This window comes from Copadichromis virginalis, linkage group LG11 (assembly GCF_057382275.1).
Source record: "Copadichromis virginalis isolate Kocher_CV1m ecotype Utaka linkage group LG11, C_Virginalis_male_GT1.1, whole genome shotgun sequence".
Classification (NCBI taxonomy): Eukaryota; Metazoa; Chordata; class Actinopteri; order Cichliformes; family Cichlidae; genus Copadichromis; species Copadichromis virginalis.
Genome location: NC_140628.1, coordinates 24,027,572 through 24,046,739, shown reverse-complemented (window position 1 = coordinate 24,046,739; position 19,168 = coordinate 24,027,572). Strand labels below are relative to the sequence as shown.

Below are 19,168 nucleotides of genomic sequence, written 5' to 3'. Positions count from 1 at the left end.
ACGTCCAAAAGACACCCAGAGATCTTGATCTGAGTAAATAAAGTGGGAAGATTATGATTTCTCAGGAGCTTAAAAAAGTTTTTGTGTTTTTTTTATTATTGTTGTTTTTACAGGATACTACATTATGAGCTTTCCTCATTTCCTCTGTAATCTTGCACATTTCAGACATCAACAAATAAATGAAATGCAATCGATATTAAGAAACATGCAAAGTCCATGGCTCAGAGTTCAAAATAATCCTTATTTATCTTACACTGGACCTTGTTTAGATGGACTGCTGTCCTCACAGTCAGAGCTGTGTCCCTGAGATGTCTTAATTAAGGGCATCCCCTCTCCATGACAACATGAAGATCCAAGAAAGATCCAGAAAAACCTGACTGAACTGAGATTATGGCTCATTCACTACCTCCACATAAAATAATCTCATTATTTTAAACTTTAGCATGCTTACTTTGAGCATCCACCATTGTAACACATAAACAGGTTCTCTTCAGTATAGAGCTGAGGTTCTGGCTTAATAGGGGATTTTACATCAACTATAGTGCAAAAAAAAATGACTCCAACAGGTGATCATGTTTGGTTTATACATATTTTATTTGGTGTATTTACAAACAAGCACATGCAGGAGCTGAACAGTGACTGACACTAGAGGGGCACTCTATACGCAACAGTAGGACAACGGGATGTCTACGGGCTACATGACACCAGAGAGGAGAGGGAGGAACAGAACTAACTGTCACTCACACACACAAGTGAAAGTGCAGGATGCGCTGACAGAGAAGTGCTCGAACTCATCTCTGCTTTCACTTCACATACACGCACATACACACGGCCATGCGTGCATTTTCGCACACGAAAAACCCGGATAATTAGCGAGCTATTCCTTTCAGAAACCTCAAGATCAATAAATAATACATCCCATAAATAAATAGCTTTTAAACAAATGCATTTAATCTCACATCGGAAAGAAACAAACTAAATGTGTCTACTGATATTTTATCTGTATCTAGACTTTGTTTCTTTTATTTCTTTTAATCACTTGTGTTGGCATTTTTTTTTCCTGATAATGAGTTATGACACTGGTTTAAGTTAATGCTACTGGACTGTTGCCAGCAATCGCATGCTACACTGAAACTCTGCAGAACTGATCTTTTCCCTGATTGATCAATAGCAATGGAACTTTCCTGCTGATTGAATAGAGGTCCTTTAGCGTTAGCCTTTCCTGGCCGCTTAAAAATCGCCCTCCTTCTTTTTTTAATTTAAGCACTTATCGTTTTATGCTTCCGGTTTCCTCTTGCATGATAACATCAAATTAAAATCGACTTTATAACAAACTAAACACACTTCTAGTTGCGCATTTAAATATATGCATAGTCATAGATACAGATAACTAATAATTATGTGACACAAAACAACAGGTTTTTTTTCTTTTCATTTAAGCAACAACAAAACAAACGAATCACTTCCACTGCTACCACTACCATTAATATCAATGATTATGATCGGCAAACATGGGGTTAAGATAAATACAAAAGCTGAGGTACGAGGTGAAGACCAGCCACCAAACCCACAGACTTGTAGCATTTATGAATCGACATCACATCTGGGGTTTTTCTCACTGCGTTCATTTGAAATTCAGACAGTGCCGAGAAAGCGGGGCAGACTTTTGTGAGGGTTTTTGCTAAAACCCACGGAGGCTCTGTGAGATTCTGGCTACAGGTCGCTGTCGTCTATAACTTTGTGGGATATCTAAGATGTTTTCATTCAGAGCATTCGTGGTACATTACAGTGCATACAGAGTTTAAAAGGTATGAGCTCAATTTAATCATGTTATGAATATGATGACAATGGCAATACATAAAGCGCACAATAGGGAAGATACTGGATTGCATACTTAAAATAAACACATATTCATTTGTTTTTGCATGTATGACATCCGCTTCATGTTGTTGCAAATGTAAAGATGAATAATCACTCCATCAATACGGCTGCAGCCTTAAGCTGCTACTTTCTCATATTTATCTACCTTTCTATCTATCTTGGTAATATCAATCTCGTTTTATATAGCTATATATTTATATATATATATTTTTATATGTATATTTATACAGTCAAATACAGTAGCAGAAACATGTCAAACACACATAAACTAGGTGAGAAAGATGAGAGGTCAATAAGGGTAAAAGGTCAATAGAACGGGTCTACACAGCTACAGTTCACTACATTACTACGCAGTATGCAACAGGAGCTACGGCCCACTACTCCGACATGCTTTCCCCACTCGACGACCTGCAGCCAGGCTGTCGACCGCCGCCTCCTCGCGACAGATAGCCGCTGATTTGAACGCACTCGAGTGTGACAGACTGCAAAGAATTTTGGCGATCGCTTTCAGATCAGCGGCCGGCAAGCAAGGCGGAAATGGAGAAAAAAGGCATTTGAAGGGATAATTCACTCGAGGATCAAAGGTCTTCTGGTTTGAAATGATCCAAGTTTGAGTCGAGTCATTATTTCGCACCATCTGCTCAATTCCTGCTGCTAAAATCTATTAGTTGAACGCTACCAAACTGAAATGATTGTGATGGGAAAAGCTCCAATATGTTCATAACGGGGGGGGGGGGGGGGGGGGGCTGCAGATTGCCTCTGATGCACATAAAGCACAACAGATGGTGTTATGCCCTTAACTCAAACTGTAACCGAGCCTGTGTGAAATATCCCTTTCAGAGTAGTGCAGCCTTACCATAACCTCTCAATACTCACCTAAAATATATATATATATATATTTTATAATTATTTATTGATTTTTTTAGTGTTGATTAAGTGCAGCAGTTATGGTCACATGATGAGAGAGGTGTAGCCAATAGGTACCAGCCCCTCTTTGTCTCCCTGACGACAGCGAATCCAGTCTTGATCGACGCCTCCTAACACCACGAGCTCCTCCCCTTTGCGGAAGCTGAGCTCGGAACCGGATCCAGCGTGGTCACACAGCGTTCGCACCGACCTGGGACAGAAGACACTGTCTCAGCCGCAGTGATCGACGTTTACACCAGCCACAAAGAGTAACGTCAGCGTATAATGTCAGACGGGATGAGTCACCGTTTACAAGACTTCAGACTGATAACAGCAGCTATTCTGGTGTCTCTGGTATAACCCCTGCCGCCCTTATCAGTGGGGAAAAATATTGATTTGCAAAAGAAAAGACATAAAAATAACTGTGTCACCCACTGTGACCATATTAGTCTTTTGAAACCAGATCTGGGTGAAAAATAGAGGACACTGCACACTCACAAGGCAGACAAACCCTATCATCTAATTTTCTCTGGATGGAAATGTAAAATTTGACTTGAAACCAGCGATTGAGACCATAAAATCATTGGGACAACTTACTGACATCACGGGTCAATTTTTTTTGTCACAGGCGTGTAAACAATGGGGCTTCTCAGATGAGAAGAGAGCATGCAGATTTGAGGCACTAGCTTGGTATCACTACTCATACCTTGAAGTTGGATCCATCTTTCATATGCAGACTAGGATCCCACTTGTGTAAAGGTCTGACCCAAAATTACACTGCTGTCATCTGATTTTTGCCAGTTTTGGGCTTTGAGATGTTACCATTCACTTAACAAAGACAGTCTACATCAGGGGTGTCCAACTCCAGTCCTCGACAGCTACTGTCCTGCAGCTTTTAGACGCATCCTTGCTCCGACACACCTCAATCAAATGGATGGCTTGTTATCACCTTTGCCAAACTTGATGGCGTGCTGAAGAGGTAATCCAACCATTTGATTCAGCTGTGTTGGAGTAGGGACGCATCTAAAAGCTGCAGGACAGTAGCTCTCGAGGACTGGAGTTGGAGACCCCTGGTCTACATTATAAAGGCCAATATAGGTCATATAAATGTATTTAAAACTTGGAAACAGAATCAGCGCTTGCAACAGTAACAGTGAGAAAACAGCAATGCTGTGTCATTGCTCCTTATCCATCATTGCCATCACTTTATGTCTGCTGTACCTGAGTGGTCTGGGTTTGTCCTTCATCTCCAGTGTGTCGACATCTTTCTCGGACTCTGATCCGGTCTCTCCCAGAGTCTCGGGGATCTTTCTCAGCATTGGTGTGGAGCTGCTGCTCACCATTCGGGTCAGCGCAGTGACACCGGGTGCAAACCACTGAGAGGGACGTCTGAGGAAAATTACAGAAACTTGGAAAATTACAAACAGGCATGAGTCACAGATAATTGTCTTCAGAAGCTGATTTAATTTAATTTATTCAATTGATTGATTATCAGTAAAACCAATTTCTGTAGTCTAGACTACATAATAACTATTACATATTTAATGACTGACCTGGTTGGTTGTGTGTGACCTGTCGGGCTGGTGGGAGTTTTGGAGGCTCCAAAGAGCCGGCCCAGACCCCAGGGAACCTGAGTACTACCGCTGACTGGAGTGTAGTCGCTTCCTGCCTGAGCCTGGAGATCTGGCAGATCTGTGTTCATCTCATCCTTCTTCACTGCAGAGAGGCTCAACTCAGCCAGATTCTGACTCAGTCGGCCTCCCCAGCGCACCACAGCACCCCATCCTTGTTGAATTACCTGTAAATAAAAAAAACAGATAAATTAATTTCTGCATAATCACACAATCATCATTGAATAGAAAGGCAGAGGAGTTGAACAGTTGTGGCTACCTGTCCTGCCTGCTGAGCGAGGCTGTCTTCCTCAACGTTAGGAGGAGGCAAATCTTCAATTTCTTTTTCCTGGACCCACAACAGTTGAGGACTCGTCTCCTCCTGAGTGACTGAAGCCTTTGTGGGTCCAAAACTGGTATCTGTTGACGCTGCCGATCCTCCATTATCTGAATTAGTCACAGGTGATGATTTAGCATCTTTAGCTGCCTGATGATCTGGGCTTCCAAAGTCTACTTCTGAGAGGCTTTCACTGTATCTGCTGTCTGGAGTTTTGGATTGAGACCCATTTATTGCTGTCTCATTTGTTGAAAGCTGGGATCCAGGATCCGGAAAGGGAGGGCTGGGGATCTCTGGCCTGTGACTCTCTGGCTCTAAATGGTGGTGCTGGAAGAGCAGGTCGAGGTTGAAGGTGAGCAGGCTCAGAGGCTGCAACACAAGGAGCAGCTCCTCAAACAGAGGCTGGCAGGCGGTCTGCGACAGACGCATAAAAGAGGTGGGGTGGTAATAGGTCTCCAGCACATCTGAGAAAAGAGAGCGCGCGCGAGAGAGAGAGAGAGAGGTCAGTTTCAGTATTTACATTTATGCTTGTAACCAGATTTGCACCACGACATGAAAATAATGGCATTTATCGCTGCTGTCAATGTATCGTTTACAGAATCCAACTAAACAAATTCAGGACGTAAACACATGTCCACAGCTTTTACAAGAATATTCTCATGAATTCTTTTCAATGAAATTAATATGAGGAATATTAACAGCCTCTAGAGAAATATTAATGTTTACGTCTCGATCAAATGCAGCCGTATAAAAGGTTTGACATGCAAGAATAAGGTCCCAAATCCAATTAATAGTATTTTGCCATTAAGCTTCAATATTTGAAAAGAAATACGTACAAATTTCAACAGAACAAAATGCTGCATTTGAAAAATATTAATTAGTCCTGTATAGCATATACCTACATCAAGAAAACAGCCTGCTTTGATGAAAGAGTTTTTCTGCTTTCCCGCGTCATCTGAAGTGCTTCGCTTTCCTTCTCTCTGGATGATTCATTTACTGAATCAATTGGAGATCTTCGAGTTTGAGAGTTAAAAAATGTGTAAAAATGAGTCTGGTTGCTCAGCAGGTGACCACGTACCCTATGGTCAGTGTTCGGTGGCACAGGTTGAGTCTGACCCACAGCCCTTTGCTGAGTGTCTTCCCCCTTTCTCTCTCAACACTTACCTGTTTTCTTCTGTAACCTCGTCTTACAGTGTCGCAAATCACCTGCTCTAACTTTGAACTGTGGACAGGTTCTTTTTACATGAACGCGTGACTGCTCTTCTCAATCAGCCCGTCACAGCAGCTGCTGTGGAGCTCACCTTTGCAGGAAATTCTGAAGTCACTGATCAGGCAAGCGGTCTCCTGATACTCTGAGTTCATTTCATTTATTCATCAAACAGGGGAAAATCCCCTGCATTTGCATCCCCACCCTGGCAAACTGCACCCTGCTCATAACTGCAACAACTGCTAGAAGAGAGGAAAACTTACCACTGCAAGACTGAAGGTAAGACAGCCAGAAGTCAAGAAGCTTGGTACTACGAGACAAAAACAGAAAGAAGATGAGTAACGAGGATACAAAGAAGATACGTGCACAGAAATTATTATGCAGTTTAGGCCGGATTTACTAAGTGGAGCAAATTACCAAATGCAGAAATGCGCCCATGGGAGTGGAAAGTTATGTGGGTGATCTACTAACAATGTGCTAATTTATAAACAAGAATGCAGGCAGTTGATTTCAGCATTCTGCAAGAGCAGCACAAATTAGCAGGTTAAAAACAAGCAGCCTCGATGAGGGTGTAGTAAAACAGTGCAAGTACAGGTTTTACTCAAGTGTTTCTCTCTGAAAACAGTGAGAGAATTCAGGAAAATGACAAGCAGTTGGAGGAGAGACAATATCTTTAATATAAGGTTGAACTCCACTGTTAGAAATGACTGAAGACTGAGTGTGAACCTGAGGACTGAGACTCCGGTGGAGCGCAGACGAGAGCTGCGTTACTACACACTATGTGTAACAGCTGACCTGCACCATGTGTAGGAGAACACAAATCACTATTTATTGTTGGTGTCTTACTGAAGATACTGTTACTGTGCCGCTATGCAAGTGCATGATCTGCTTTTTTGTTTCCTGCAGGCTGTATGAAGCGCTAAATACCTATTTCAGTCAATATTACATATTGTAAGATGAAGACATTTTTCTAACACATTAACAAAGATCCCGTTTTCATTTCAGCTCCACATTCCAATATGGTATGTAACAGCTCTGATAGAGAGGAGCAAAAATAAATAAATAAACTGAAATGAGACTAAATGCCTGAAACACTGAAAACCATCAGCTCACTCTAAAATATAACCCTGTTGCCTATTTAACATCAGGACTCTTCAGTTCACTTCAGTTTGGTTAAGTTAGGCTCCACTTCATCAAAATACCAGTATTACTACGGACCACAAATATGTGGAGCTCAGATCTAAGCGTGCAGAGTTAAGACCGAGCGAAGAGTTACAGGATGTAGTCGAACCTTTTACACACACTCACAACTTTGACCCATCCACCCATGTCGTTACGTACTCACACTGGTATCCTGTCATTCCAAATAAATGAACACTGCTAATGCAACTATCACAACAACACCAGGCACAAAATGTAACAAGTCTTTTTTCTATGTTCAATTTACTGCAATTTGAGGTATATGAGGTAAATGAATGCCACAAAATGGTTTTGTGGTTGCGCAGAACCATTAGTAAATCTGGCCTTGTGAGTGCAATAATAAAATGAATAGCATGCTCTTAAACGAGTCGTCAGTGGAGATCAAGGATTGTTAATAGCCACTGCTTACTTCAGTAGGCCGAGGAGGAATGCGTTGAACCTGTGTTTGCTCTGTCTGAGCTGGGGTAGCTCTCCAACTCGAACTTGCAGACTGAACAAGGCATGAGTTTTAGGACCTTGGAAGATCGGTTGGGAGGAAGAGGATAAAATGCACAGAGAGAGAGAGCGAGAGAGAGAGAGAGAGAGAGAGAGATCAATGAAGGACCTTACAGAAGTGAGTGAAAAATTGCTGTGAAGCTTGGCACTCGTAGGCCAATCAATATCTGTGTCCTGGTGTTCACTTTATTCAGCATTTTAGACGATAAAATCAACAAGTATTGACTGATGTGGGAGAAAAGTGGAGACAGACGAATTGCAGAGTTTATCACTATCAACCAGGAAACCAAACCTCAAGAGGAACAACAGGATAATATCTGATTTTTAATATCCACGGCTATGATGCATGATATGCTACCTGCCCTGGTTGAAGCCTGGACCAGACTCCAAGCAGAGTTTGGCCTTCTGCCTGCAATCAGGTCACTCTGGTAGGGTTTCAAGCCATCAGTCAGCAAGCTGTGGAGGGCGGGGCAGAGGCACTGCAGCACCAGACGGCCCAGTGATGGATTTATAGCGCTGTCTCCTGATAAGGCCTGAGGAGAGGAGAAGAAAGGAAGGGAGCACGGTTTGGGGGGGGAAAAAATGGGTGTTTGGTGAGAAGGAAGATGTGCAGCGATTGGACAAGAAGATGAAAAGGATGACTCAAAGAGAGAGGGAGGGGTGGAAAAGGGGGATTGTGTGATGATGATCAACATGATGTAATGAGGGATGATTTGGGTGGTGAGTGAGCAGCAAGTTGACAAAGAAATTCTTGTGACTAAGAAACTGGGTTATCTTAAGATACTCTAGTACCCTGTTAACTGAGGAAGACTGGAGGAAGGCACACAATAGTCAAAACAAGAAGGAAGAGGGGAAATATTTTCAAAGGTACATAATGAATTTAATACACCATGAAGTTTAGCCAAAAAAACATAGATTATGAAGGGTGACTAAAAATGAAAAAGCACACAGTCCTTCTAGCTACTGTCATCAAACCAGCAGGTACTGACCTTCTGAACCACAGTCCTTGAAGAACTGAACTGGGCCAATATGGCTTCCACTGCCACACTAACTGCGCCTACCAGGGCTAGAGAGGAGAACCGGGTGTAAAGCTGGTTAGAAGAGCGTGCACAGACAAACAAACGCACATCCTGCACATGTACATCCAACCCCACCTTTCTTTTCCTGTAGGCACAGAGAGGATAGGCCAAGACCTCTCATTGGATGCTTCACATCCTCGCCCATCCAGGGTGTGTCTGTCTTCAGCACAGAGCCAGCGAATGAGACACTGCGAACAGCTGACAGCGATGGTAAACAAAACCCCAAATAAATATATATCGCAATTACTTTGTATGCAAGTGATAAAAAAAAATACAAATTAACAAACTTAAAAAAAAATGAATCGCCACCAAAAGAAACAAAACAACTAAAATATTAGCATTATTAGCAGGAGCAGTTAAGCAATGAAGAAGCCAGATAGAAGCAGATGGAAGCAGTCGTTACTGCTGACGACAAACAGTGAGCGAGCACATCCTGTAGGATTACTGTGATGAGGTTTTCACAACTGGATCTGTGAACACAACTTTTTGTCTGCTTCAGGGCTAAACAGGATCCCATGCAATTAACCTCAACTCACACAAACACAGTTATACAAATACTCACATACTTAATATAGGCATACACGGAGGAACTGCAGAGCTAGGAACAAACAAGTGTAGGAACTACCACAAGAACCAGGTCAGAAGAAAGTACATCCATGTGCAAAGGGTAGGTGTAAAGTACATTTTGCTGTTTATATAAATGTATTTATATAAACTAGATCGATAAATGCAAATGTGTACAATGGACAGGATGCCGTGGATCTTAACCGAACACAGAACAAATAAAAATGAAAACTTTATTTATTTATTAGCATCACATCATCATCAAGCAGCTACTTAAGGTTCGCTTTGCATGAAATGCACGTGTCTGTGTGGGTACACCATGCAAAAACAAAAAGACGACAAGAACAACATCGGGACAAAGAGACAGACAGGTGAGGAAAGACAGACAGAGAGAGAGAGACAGTGATGAGAGTGACTCTAGACACCTTGTGACAGAAACAGCTGTTACCCTTCTGAAGGCCCTTTGCGGATTTGAAAGGACAGAGCAGATAAGACGTATCAGATGGCCTGCAGGGAAGCACCTTCTGATATATAAAACAGCTACAGTTACCTAGTTCTTTCAAATCTGCAAACCCCCGGGGCCATAGGTGACACAAGCGTGTAGGCCACCACATCCAGACGAGAGAAGAGAGACAGAAATAGAGACAGACAGAGAGATAGACAGACATGCGAGATGTCAGACAAGGAGAAAAAGTGTAAGATGTATGGAGAGAGAGAGAGATCTTACTCGCCACGCGTGACTGCAGAGGAGCCTGGTGGAGTTTTGGGGGTAGGGGGGGCGCCCTGGGCGGTATAGGAGGGTAGAGGTTTGGATAGTAGAGGGGAGCAGCGAGGGCAGGCAAGGTGTGCGAGCGGGGGAAAAGCGGGGAGCTGAGGGAGGAGCTTGCTGCACCGGGAGGGGGTGCTCCGGAGCGATGGGGAGGGGAGAGGGCTCCGATAGGAGAGAGGCGGGGGGGAGCCCCCCTGTGAAGAGGGCAGTTCTTAGGGTGGTACAGGTAATAGGTGGGGAGGGGAGGGAGATCTTTGGATGTCCTAGCCTTGATGCTGACCTGGTCTGTGTGTGAGAGTGAGCGCTTCTCTGAATACATCGAATCCCTAGCACCAATGCTGTTTGAATACATCATCATAACATCGATATTCTTATACGGTGTGGTGCAACCTGGAGCTTCAGCGGTGCTGCTAACAGACACGGCGTTGGCATCATTCTGCTTCTCTGAATCACTTTGGTAAAGGGAGTCAAGATTGCAGATTGACTCAGTTGCAAAGTCCCTTTCATTGGTTTTGGGATCGCTGTTATATTGGTAAGCTGAATGTGTGTTTTGCTTAAACTTATCCCCACAGTCACGTGGAGACTCTACACCAAAAGCAGCCGGGGATTCATCTTTAAACCCAGAGCTCGATTCATCTCTGTGGATACAAGCTGAGTGGACAGCAGGAGTCCACCGTGTGTTTCTGTGTGTGTCTGTGGGCCCTTGGCCTACATGACTGCGGGGCCTGGGATCTGCAAGGGGGTGGGAGTAACAGTAGCCTGGGCGAAAGGAAGGGATAGCGGTGTGGAGGAAGTAGGGTTGGGAGGACTGGGCGAGGGAGAGCGGGGGTGAGGAAACTGCTCGGTTCAAAGGGAGAGCAAGGCCAAAAAGTGCAGGAGTTCGGGTGGAGAGGGCAGACGCACAAGCATAAATGGTAATGAGGGAGCGATGATGCCAAAATGGAGACAACCGAATGGAAACAAACCAAACAGGATGGATAAGTGAGAAAAACAAGGAAGATAAAAGTAAGAAAGAGGCGGCAAAGAAATGGGAAGGAGAGAGAGATGCAGAACATGTTAGTGTCTGTTGAGAGAAAAAATGCACATGTGTATTCTAGCAGTCATCTTCAAAACACCATGCAGTATTTATTCCAGTCAAACGTCTGATTGACAGTTACACACCAACGGTGCATGGAAGTCAATGAAGAGCAATAAACACAGTCTTTCGCTTAGGAGGGGTCTGACATGACAGGAAATGACACGGAGGCTGTAAAAGAATAATTACGGAGCAGTCTCACAGCTGCACGGTAGAAGGACTCGGTCTGTCATTCACTCGCTTAATTCATCATAATTAAAATGCCATTCCTGAAGAGTCATCCTACTACAACACGTGTTAAGAATCCACGTTTTCTTTGTGACATCAGATTTCTGTTTGACACCTGAGAGTTATGAGTGATAACCACAGTCAGTGACTGGTGTTGCTAAACGTTTTGTACTTTACTGCAGTGCGTGCTGTCATCACCTCCGGATCACCTTCTCTCTCACTCTCTGCTTTTAGTTTCTATCTCTCTCTACCTTCTTCCCCACCACCCCTCCCTTCTCCACCAGTACAGCAAAAACTGTACTGCTGAGTCAGTCAACAGATAACAGATTTCTGTTCCTTTCTGCTCAATCATCAGGCCCGCCTTTGTGGAAATTCAGAGTGGCACCCCGACTCTCGTTACACTGTATTTACCTTAAACTAAAAAAGGAGCTAGAAAGCAACCATACCTTGGTTAGACTTGAGCTGTGTCTGAACTGCAACAAATACATGATACTTCCTAGTTTTCTGACCCTGGCTGGCAGTAATTGGTCCATGTACTAAGATCCACCCCTTCAGCTCTTAAAGGTGTATACACCTATCCCCCAAACCTACCTCACTGCAGTGGTTTTGAGAAAAGATCTGAAACTTTTAACCTATAAATTTTTAACCTATAAATCATTTAGAAAAAATTATCCAGTCTTGGTTTTAAACACCCTGCTGTACATGAACAACTTAGTTTTAATGTAGCCTAATGTAGGACCATATGAGCTACGTAACCTGATCTGAGCTATCTGTGCTGCAGGGAGCAAAGGGTGGGGTGTTGGGGTGGAGACAGCATAAGTAAAAACACATAAATGTCCCAAAACTGGGATTCAAAACTATTAAAGAAGCAGAGAGAGAGGGGAGAAGGAAAATATTTCAGGATGCCAACAAAGAAAGAAAAAAACAAAAACAGGAAACAGGAAAAAGTCCGATTTAAAGTGAGTGAGCTCCATTATTCCTCTCCCCCTCAATCTGAAGAGTGGATGAATAATTGAATAAGTCTGTGATGACATCACACACTGATAACCCGTACAGGAAATACTGGCTGGAAAGTTTCCAACCTCCCCTTTCTCCTCATATTACCTTCACTAGCCTCACTATATTCTTCCATCTCTCACTGTTGTGTTCACATTTCTTACTCCCCTATCTAAAATCACCCTGTTTATCCCCTGCCATCGCATCATTGCATCATCCTTTTCAGTGACTCATGTTCCCGCTCCATCTCTCTTCCGTGGCTCCATTTATCATTTCCACAAATGAGTGTACTTTTTTTTTCATTTCCCTTGGCTTTCTGTTTCTTTTCATTGTAATGTCAAAGGATATTATTTGTGCATCACTGAAGAACTGAGCAAGACGACTGTGAGCGTGCCTTTTCCCCATCTGTTCCTCTCCATCATCTGCCCGTCCCAGATCTGTTCTGTCATCCAATTTGCTCTGACTTATTTTTGTGTGTTTACTTTCTTCTATGCACATGCACAGGCAGGACTGTACTTTGTGTTATTGAATATAACTTCCAATTTACTACCACTAAAATCACACTCACCTGAAGTTCTTGATTCAAAAGTCCGTCCTCCATCAGCTTGTCCTCTCACCTCCACCTCCTCCTTTAGTTTGTCCTTCCCTTCTTTTTCTTCCTTCTTAATTTCTTCCCCCTCCCACTCTCTGCCCAAGGTCCACAGGCTGCTGTCACTGACTGAGCAGCCAATCTTCTGTGATGGGCACAACTCTAGTTGCCCCCCCTCCTTATCAGCTCTCTGGAGCATTTCCTGCAGAGCAGCCATTGAGGTGAGGGCTGGCGGCGGCTGCATGAAGAGGGCCTGAGCCTGAGAGGTGTACTCCCACTGGCTGCCATCACTTCCCTCCTTATGTTTCCTCCACTTTAAGTTGTAGAGTATATCTGGATCTGGAGTGATTATTGTGGGGTCAGGATCGGGCTCAATGATCACCTTAGTCGGAGGAGAGGAGCTCTTGTTGCGGAAACGCAACTCTTTAAAGGTTGTGACCTTTGGAGCTGACCCTGGAGAGGTACCTGACGAATTGGGCTTCTTTTGGGTTTCCACATATGCCTTTCTCTTTTCTAGGGGTGGCAGCTGTGGTGGGGCTTCACACTCAGGTGTGAATGCTATCAGCCAATCAAAACGCTCAGGTTGTTCAGAGTTGGCGGGCAGAGTGCTGACTTTGAGGGATGGCAAACATGGAGGAATGGGTGGCAGAGGGCGAGGGGGAGGAGGAGGCGGCGGTGACTCTGGTGGCTCAGCAGAATAACGGGAAGCCCCAAAGCTCACATTCTTTGCTTTATCTTCATGTGTATTGCTTAAACTGTAGTACTGGTCGAATGCCAAGCCAGTGTTTTTCTTCCTTCTCCTTGCCATCTCAGTAAATGACGTTGTTCTCTGTGTGTCTCTGCCCTCCTCTTTCTTTTTGCCTTCTTCAGCTATATCTGCTTTTTGATCTCCCTCCAACTTTTCAGTGCCAACCCATTGATCTCTGGCCACCAGCTGTGTGTCAGGCTCACTTTCCTCTTCTCTGTACCGCAGACTGAACTCTTGCGACTCCAGAGATTTCGGTTTCATGAAATTATCTCCATCTCCCTCGTCTTCTAACCCCCCGACACAGACACCAAGCTCAGGGCTGAGTTTGAGGAGCTCAGCTTGGGTAAGTCCAGCAAGCATGAGCAGTTTCCGAATCTCTACATCCAATGCGTGGAAGGATGGTGGAGGAGGCAGCGCAGGTGGAGGTGGTATGGCAGGAGGAGAGGAAGAGGAGACTGAGATAACAGGTGGAGGAGGGAGTGGTGGGGGGCGGGTGGTAGGTGGGGGGAGGGACATGGGGGTCTTTTCCTGTTCGGCTTGAAGAGCCGCGAGGCGCTGCGCTTCCTTCCGTGCGAGGTGTCGCTTTCGAGGTGGAGGGATAGGAGGTGTTGGGGTGGGGATAGAGGGAGGTGGAGAAGGGGTGGTATACAGAGTGAGGTAAGGAACTGGCTTAGAAGCAGGGAGAGGAGGAATGGATGGTGGAGATGAAGGTAGGGATTTCTCACACCTAAAAGTGGTGAATGTGGGGGATGAGGAGTTAGGTGAGAAGGTAGACAATGTAGGAGAGGTGGAAACAGCAATGGAGGTGGTCTCTCTGCTGATATTTATGTAGGTGTGGAGGTCCGAGCTCACGCTGGCATGTCGCGCTGGAGGTTTTGGGGGTCTAGGTGGCGGTTCAACAGGGGAAGGTGTGAGGGAATCTGGAACGAGGGGATCTTCACAGTCTGACGGAGCGGTTAAGTCGACCCCGGCATCGGAAAACTCCTGAGATTCTCCCATCGTTCCATCATGTGTTTTATACAGCTTCCAGGGAATGTCAATGTTGCCCATTTCATCCATGACATCCGAAAGGTCCTGCTCATCCAGATCTCCAAGATCAAGTCCCTTCTCGTGGAGTCTGGCAATGTAGGTCAGTTTTACTTCCCTGTTCACCTTTTCCAAACGATCCAGGTGATCTAAGCGATCCCGCAGAACATCCCAGTGCTGTTCCCCGTCCAGATCCCAGCGAGCCACTTGGATCACCTGGCTGAACCGCTCCATTTTCCCAAATTCTCCGACCGATTCTAGAAAGTCAAGCAAGCCTAATTTGGTGACCTCAGAATCATCTTTGACTCCTAAGTAGTCAGGGGAAGGTGAGTCAAGCGCAGAAGGGTAACCCTCATCTGGGGAGCAAGGTGGACTCGGGGAATGAGATGTTAAACAGAAGGGATTTCGGTTCAGAGGGAGGGATGGAGGTGAGCGAGCAGGAGGCTTGCTATCAGGGCCTTGTAGGAGAGAGTGGTCTTTGGAGGAAAGAGAGACGGACAGATTGTCTTGATCTTGGGAAGAGCAGATGGAGGCAGATTGATCGGCACAGTCAGACTCCAGATCAGAACAGGAGCTGATGGAAGTGGAGGAAGAGGAGGTAGAAGAGGAGAGCGAGAACTCCAGGAGGGAGGGGGGACAGTCGCAGCATGAGGGGACCAGGGTGTCATCATCTTCATCGTCATCGTTATCGTCCTCTTCATCATCAATCTCAATATCCCCGCTGCTCTCTTCCTCATCATCTTCCTCCACCTTTGCATTTTTCTTATTGTCTACTTCAGTGTTTTCATCTGAAATCTTCTCTTCATTTTCCAGACTGGCAGCAGGGCAGGCAGAAATTTCCATCTGGGCCTTTGCCTGTGCCTGCTCCTTGGCCCCGATCCCATCCTGCCTCAGGGGCATCGGGGCCGGTGGAGGCGGTAGCTGCAGTTGATGTCTGAGGGAGATGGTGTTGTTGTTGTTGTGGTTGTGGTTGAACATGCTGTTGTTGTCCTGCGGGGATCGGCCATCACAGCATAGACACGGGAGGCTCGGCTCGTTGCAGTTCGGGTCAACAGGAAGAACCGAGGGAAGCGGAGGAGGCGGATCCGCTGCGGGTACAATTTGAGTTGCTGCAGATGCACGGGCATTCTTGGGTTTGGGTTTAGCTAGTTTAGAGACAGTAGAACCCTGTTTCTGTGAGCTTAACCTGGACTGGCTTACTGGAGCTCGAGGCTGTACGCCCACTCTGGTCCTGGAGGGAGCAGTGGGACCCTTGGTGGCCCGGCGTGGGGACGGCGTGGTGATTGTGTTCATGTTTTTATCCTCCCTCTGAAACCCAGGGCCGTGAGACTTTGGTGCAGCTAAGTTATTGGTCCGTCTGCTGACGTCAAAGCGCCGCGGTTTCGGCGGCTGAGAGGACTGCATTGTGGGAATGGGACTTTTTTGGATATTCTGATATTTCTGTTGCTATGGAAACAAGTATTGTAGAGCCTCCAAACTATGACGCGCCGTGACAGTCACATCTTGGCGTGACTCCCAAGATCCTGTAACATCAAAGAAGACACACAGTGAATAACAAATACGAGCAGCTTCTGCTCATCGCAGAGCGATTTCTTACTCTACACATGTTTGCATATTAGGTTTAAGCTTTGAAGCGAACCCATCATCGAGACTATTCATTAAAAGGCAACTGCTTTTGAGGGTTTTCTGTTCTGTAATTATCACAGCCCGGGAAGTCACACACTGTGACTCACAGTTAGAGTAGCACATTGTCAAGCATTGCCCCTTAAAATAAATACGTTGAGAACTCTTAGTAGTTAATTTTAATTCCTCTGTGTGTGTGTGTGTTGAGGTGGGATTTTTTCTTTTAGTATTAAAGGTGAGCATACCAATCCAAACAATAAATGCAAAACCAACCAAAAGTAAAAAACAAACAAACAAATAAAATATTTAAAACCAGGTGCAGCAGATTACACTGCTGTGTAACACGGTGTTAAATTATAACTGTACACTTTCACACAAAGTCTGGTTTGCATTGTTTGAATTTTTATTATTATTTACTCCATCCTTTCAAGCATTTATCAAATATATTCATCTTAAACAGGTCAAATAAAGGTTAGTTTTTCCTGCAGGAAGTCAAACAAATCTGCTAACACATGCAGAGCAACCAGGATCATTACAGGTTTGATAGAAATATATAAGCCGGTGTGATGGTACTTAAATATAAGATTTGAAAACTAGATATCCAAATGCCATTCTGTCCTATCGTCAAAAGAATATATGGAAAAGATTTGCTCTTTCCATCCCACAGCCTCTCCAGCAGTCAGTTTCACTGAAAGTGAATCAGCAAGAGTCATAATCAAATAATCATTTAACCCTGTGAGGTCTTAGTCATCATTGATAAGCCCTGACCATATGCTGTGGATACAAATCAAAGGGACTTTTTCTTGAGAAAAAATGCAAATAATTTTTTAGACTTTTTTTATACTGGCAAACTGGCTCTCTAATGTGGCAGTGGTTTACATCTTTGCCTAAAAAAAAATGAAAGATTTCCGGTTTGATCCTGGAAGGAAATCTGCCAAATTAAACATGAAGAGCTACTCACTGTGTCGGCCCCTTGTGAATGAGAGAGCAGCTAAAAGTAGCTCTATTATTTAGACTAGCAGAATTATTCTTAAAGCCAAAAATTAAATATTCTGACAGCTTTAGATATTAAATATTATATAAATATATTTAGATATTAAAATATTAAATATTCTGACACCTTAGGAATAAGATTTAGAGGTACTATGGTAGGTACTGAGACATCTAAAGACCACAGCTGGGACTCATCTGTTTGGAAAAATGTAGCCCTAACATATAAAATGTATGTTAGGGCTTAAAATGACTATTAATATGATCAAAAATATTATTCAGATCTGGGCACCTGTCCAGAGTGAACCCTACAATATCTGGGATAAGCTCCAGCGTCCCTGGGAATAATAATATCCACATAAACAAAAACTTACATTGTCATAATGGTGAGATGATGCAAACGGTGATAATAGTGTAATACAGAAGGTGGTGTCTTCCATACAAAATTTCGAATACTTAATTCCTGCAATCTTGCAGCTAAATAGATACTTTTAGAGCTTCTCTATTTGTATGCAGTGCTTCTGCAAGATACCTTCACGGCTCCTTTCATCTGCTGGTGTCACACAACACCCAACTATTCAAACACCCACCCACACACATGAAATGATTCTCCTTGTAATAATAATAATTGTCAGCTAATTTATAGTCTGATAACTGTCATCAGTTATGCTCGTCTTCACTGGGCTATGATATTCATGGAAATCTGGATCAAAAGAAACAAATCGTAAATAACAAAGAAAACACACATACATTTAAGTGGAGCATGAAATAATCACTCAGCGGTAGAGAACAACACCCAGTCTGCTTTTTAAAAGCCCATCTACTGAAGGCTATTGCTCATATATTCCTCCACAGTGCCCTTCACATCACTGAAGAATATAAATCACTGGAGTGCCTGTTTACACTGCTGGGCCTCCGTCGGGATGGCCCTTAGCAAACTAAGCCTTGAAATAAAATATAAAACACAGCATACCGTCATATGTAATGCAATCCGTCCTGTGCTCAGAGTTTAACCCTGTATCTATTGATCCCACAGAGCTGATGGAGACAGGGGTGGATGGGTGGAGGAGGGAGGAGGGGAGTACCTCCAACCCGCATCGCTCTGATAAACGGGCCCATACGCCCCTATTACAACTCAGACAAAAACCATCATTTTCACACTACAATTAGAACAGACAAAACAGTTATTTGCGTATTTACGCAAAGCTATCTAATCCGACAAATGCCACCGCGAACAGAGGAATTTATTGTCTTATCCTACGCAGTCTCGGGGGGGTAAGAGGAGGATTTTCTTACCCGATCGTCTCATGCAGGTTCGCTTGAAAGACATCTACATGCACGATAAAGCTGATAAAAATGCACTTGACTCACATTCAGATAAAGATGGATGAAGGTCTCCATCTCGTCGGGCTCTCTCACATCCCCAGTCCGTGAGAATGTGAATCTCGAATAGCCTCAGCATCTGTCTTCTCGCGAGCATCCAGAAATCCCCCCACCTCCCCCGATCAAACCACACCCCTTACCCCTCGCCTTATCATCACATTCAGTTAATCTATAGTCCTTTTTAGCTTTGCCTCCTTAAAATAATGAGTCTCAAGTGTTCACCGCCCAATTATCATGATTTATGCATTTGGTGATTTCTTTAACAGAAAATTAACTCATATAAAAAAGTCATATTTAATTGCGTTTAACTGCAATTTAAATACATATAGAAAAGGACAAAATTATTATCCTCTCCCAACACACACACACACACACACACACACACACACACACAATTATTTCTATTTGTACATAATAACAAAATTATTTCAGAAACAAATACCATGACCAAAATTATTAGCC

General features: G+C 44.0%; 1 protein-coding gene across 2 annotated transcripts; it reads right to left on the bottom strand.

Moving 5' to 3' along the window:
* Positions 1-570: 570 nt before the first annotated feature.
* Positions 571-18,777, bottom strand: rusc1 (RUN and SH3 domain containing 1). 2 transcript variants are annotated; one of them, XM_085473919.1, is made up of 12 exons: positions 18,695-18,777; positions 12,916-16,233; positions 10,007-10,885; positions 8,791-8,913; positions 8,626-8,702; positions 7,995-8,169; positions 7,551-7,656; positions 6,205-6,251; positions 4,678-5,198; positions 4,341-4,585; positions 4,009-4,176; positions 571-2,998 (listed from the first exon to the last, which is right to left on the bottom strand). In XM_085473919.1, exons 2-12 carry the CDS (start codon positions 16,112-16,114, stop codon positions 2,833-2,835), a joined length of 5,706 nt encoding a protein of 1,901 aa, XP_085330045.1. In that variant the 5' UTR covers positions 16,115-16,233; positions 18,695-18,777; the 3' UTR covers positions 571-2,832. The 2 variants fall into 2 exon arrangements, with proteins under 2 accessions (XP_085330045.1, XP_085330047.1); XM_085473921.1 differs by lacking the exon at positions 10,007-10,885.
* Between the last annotated feature and the right edge of the window lie 391 nt (positions 18,778-19,168).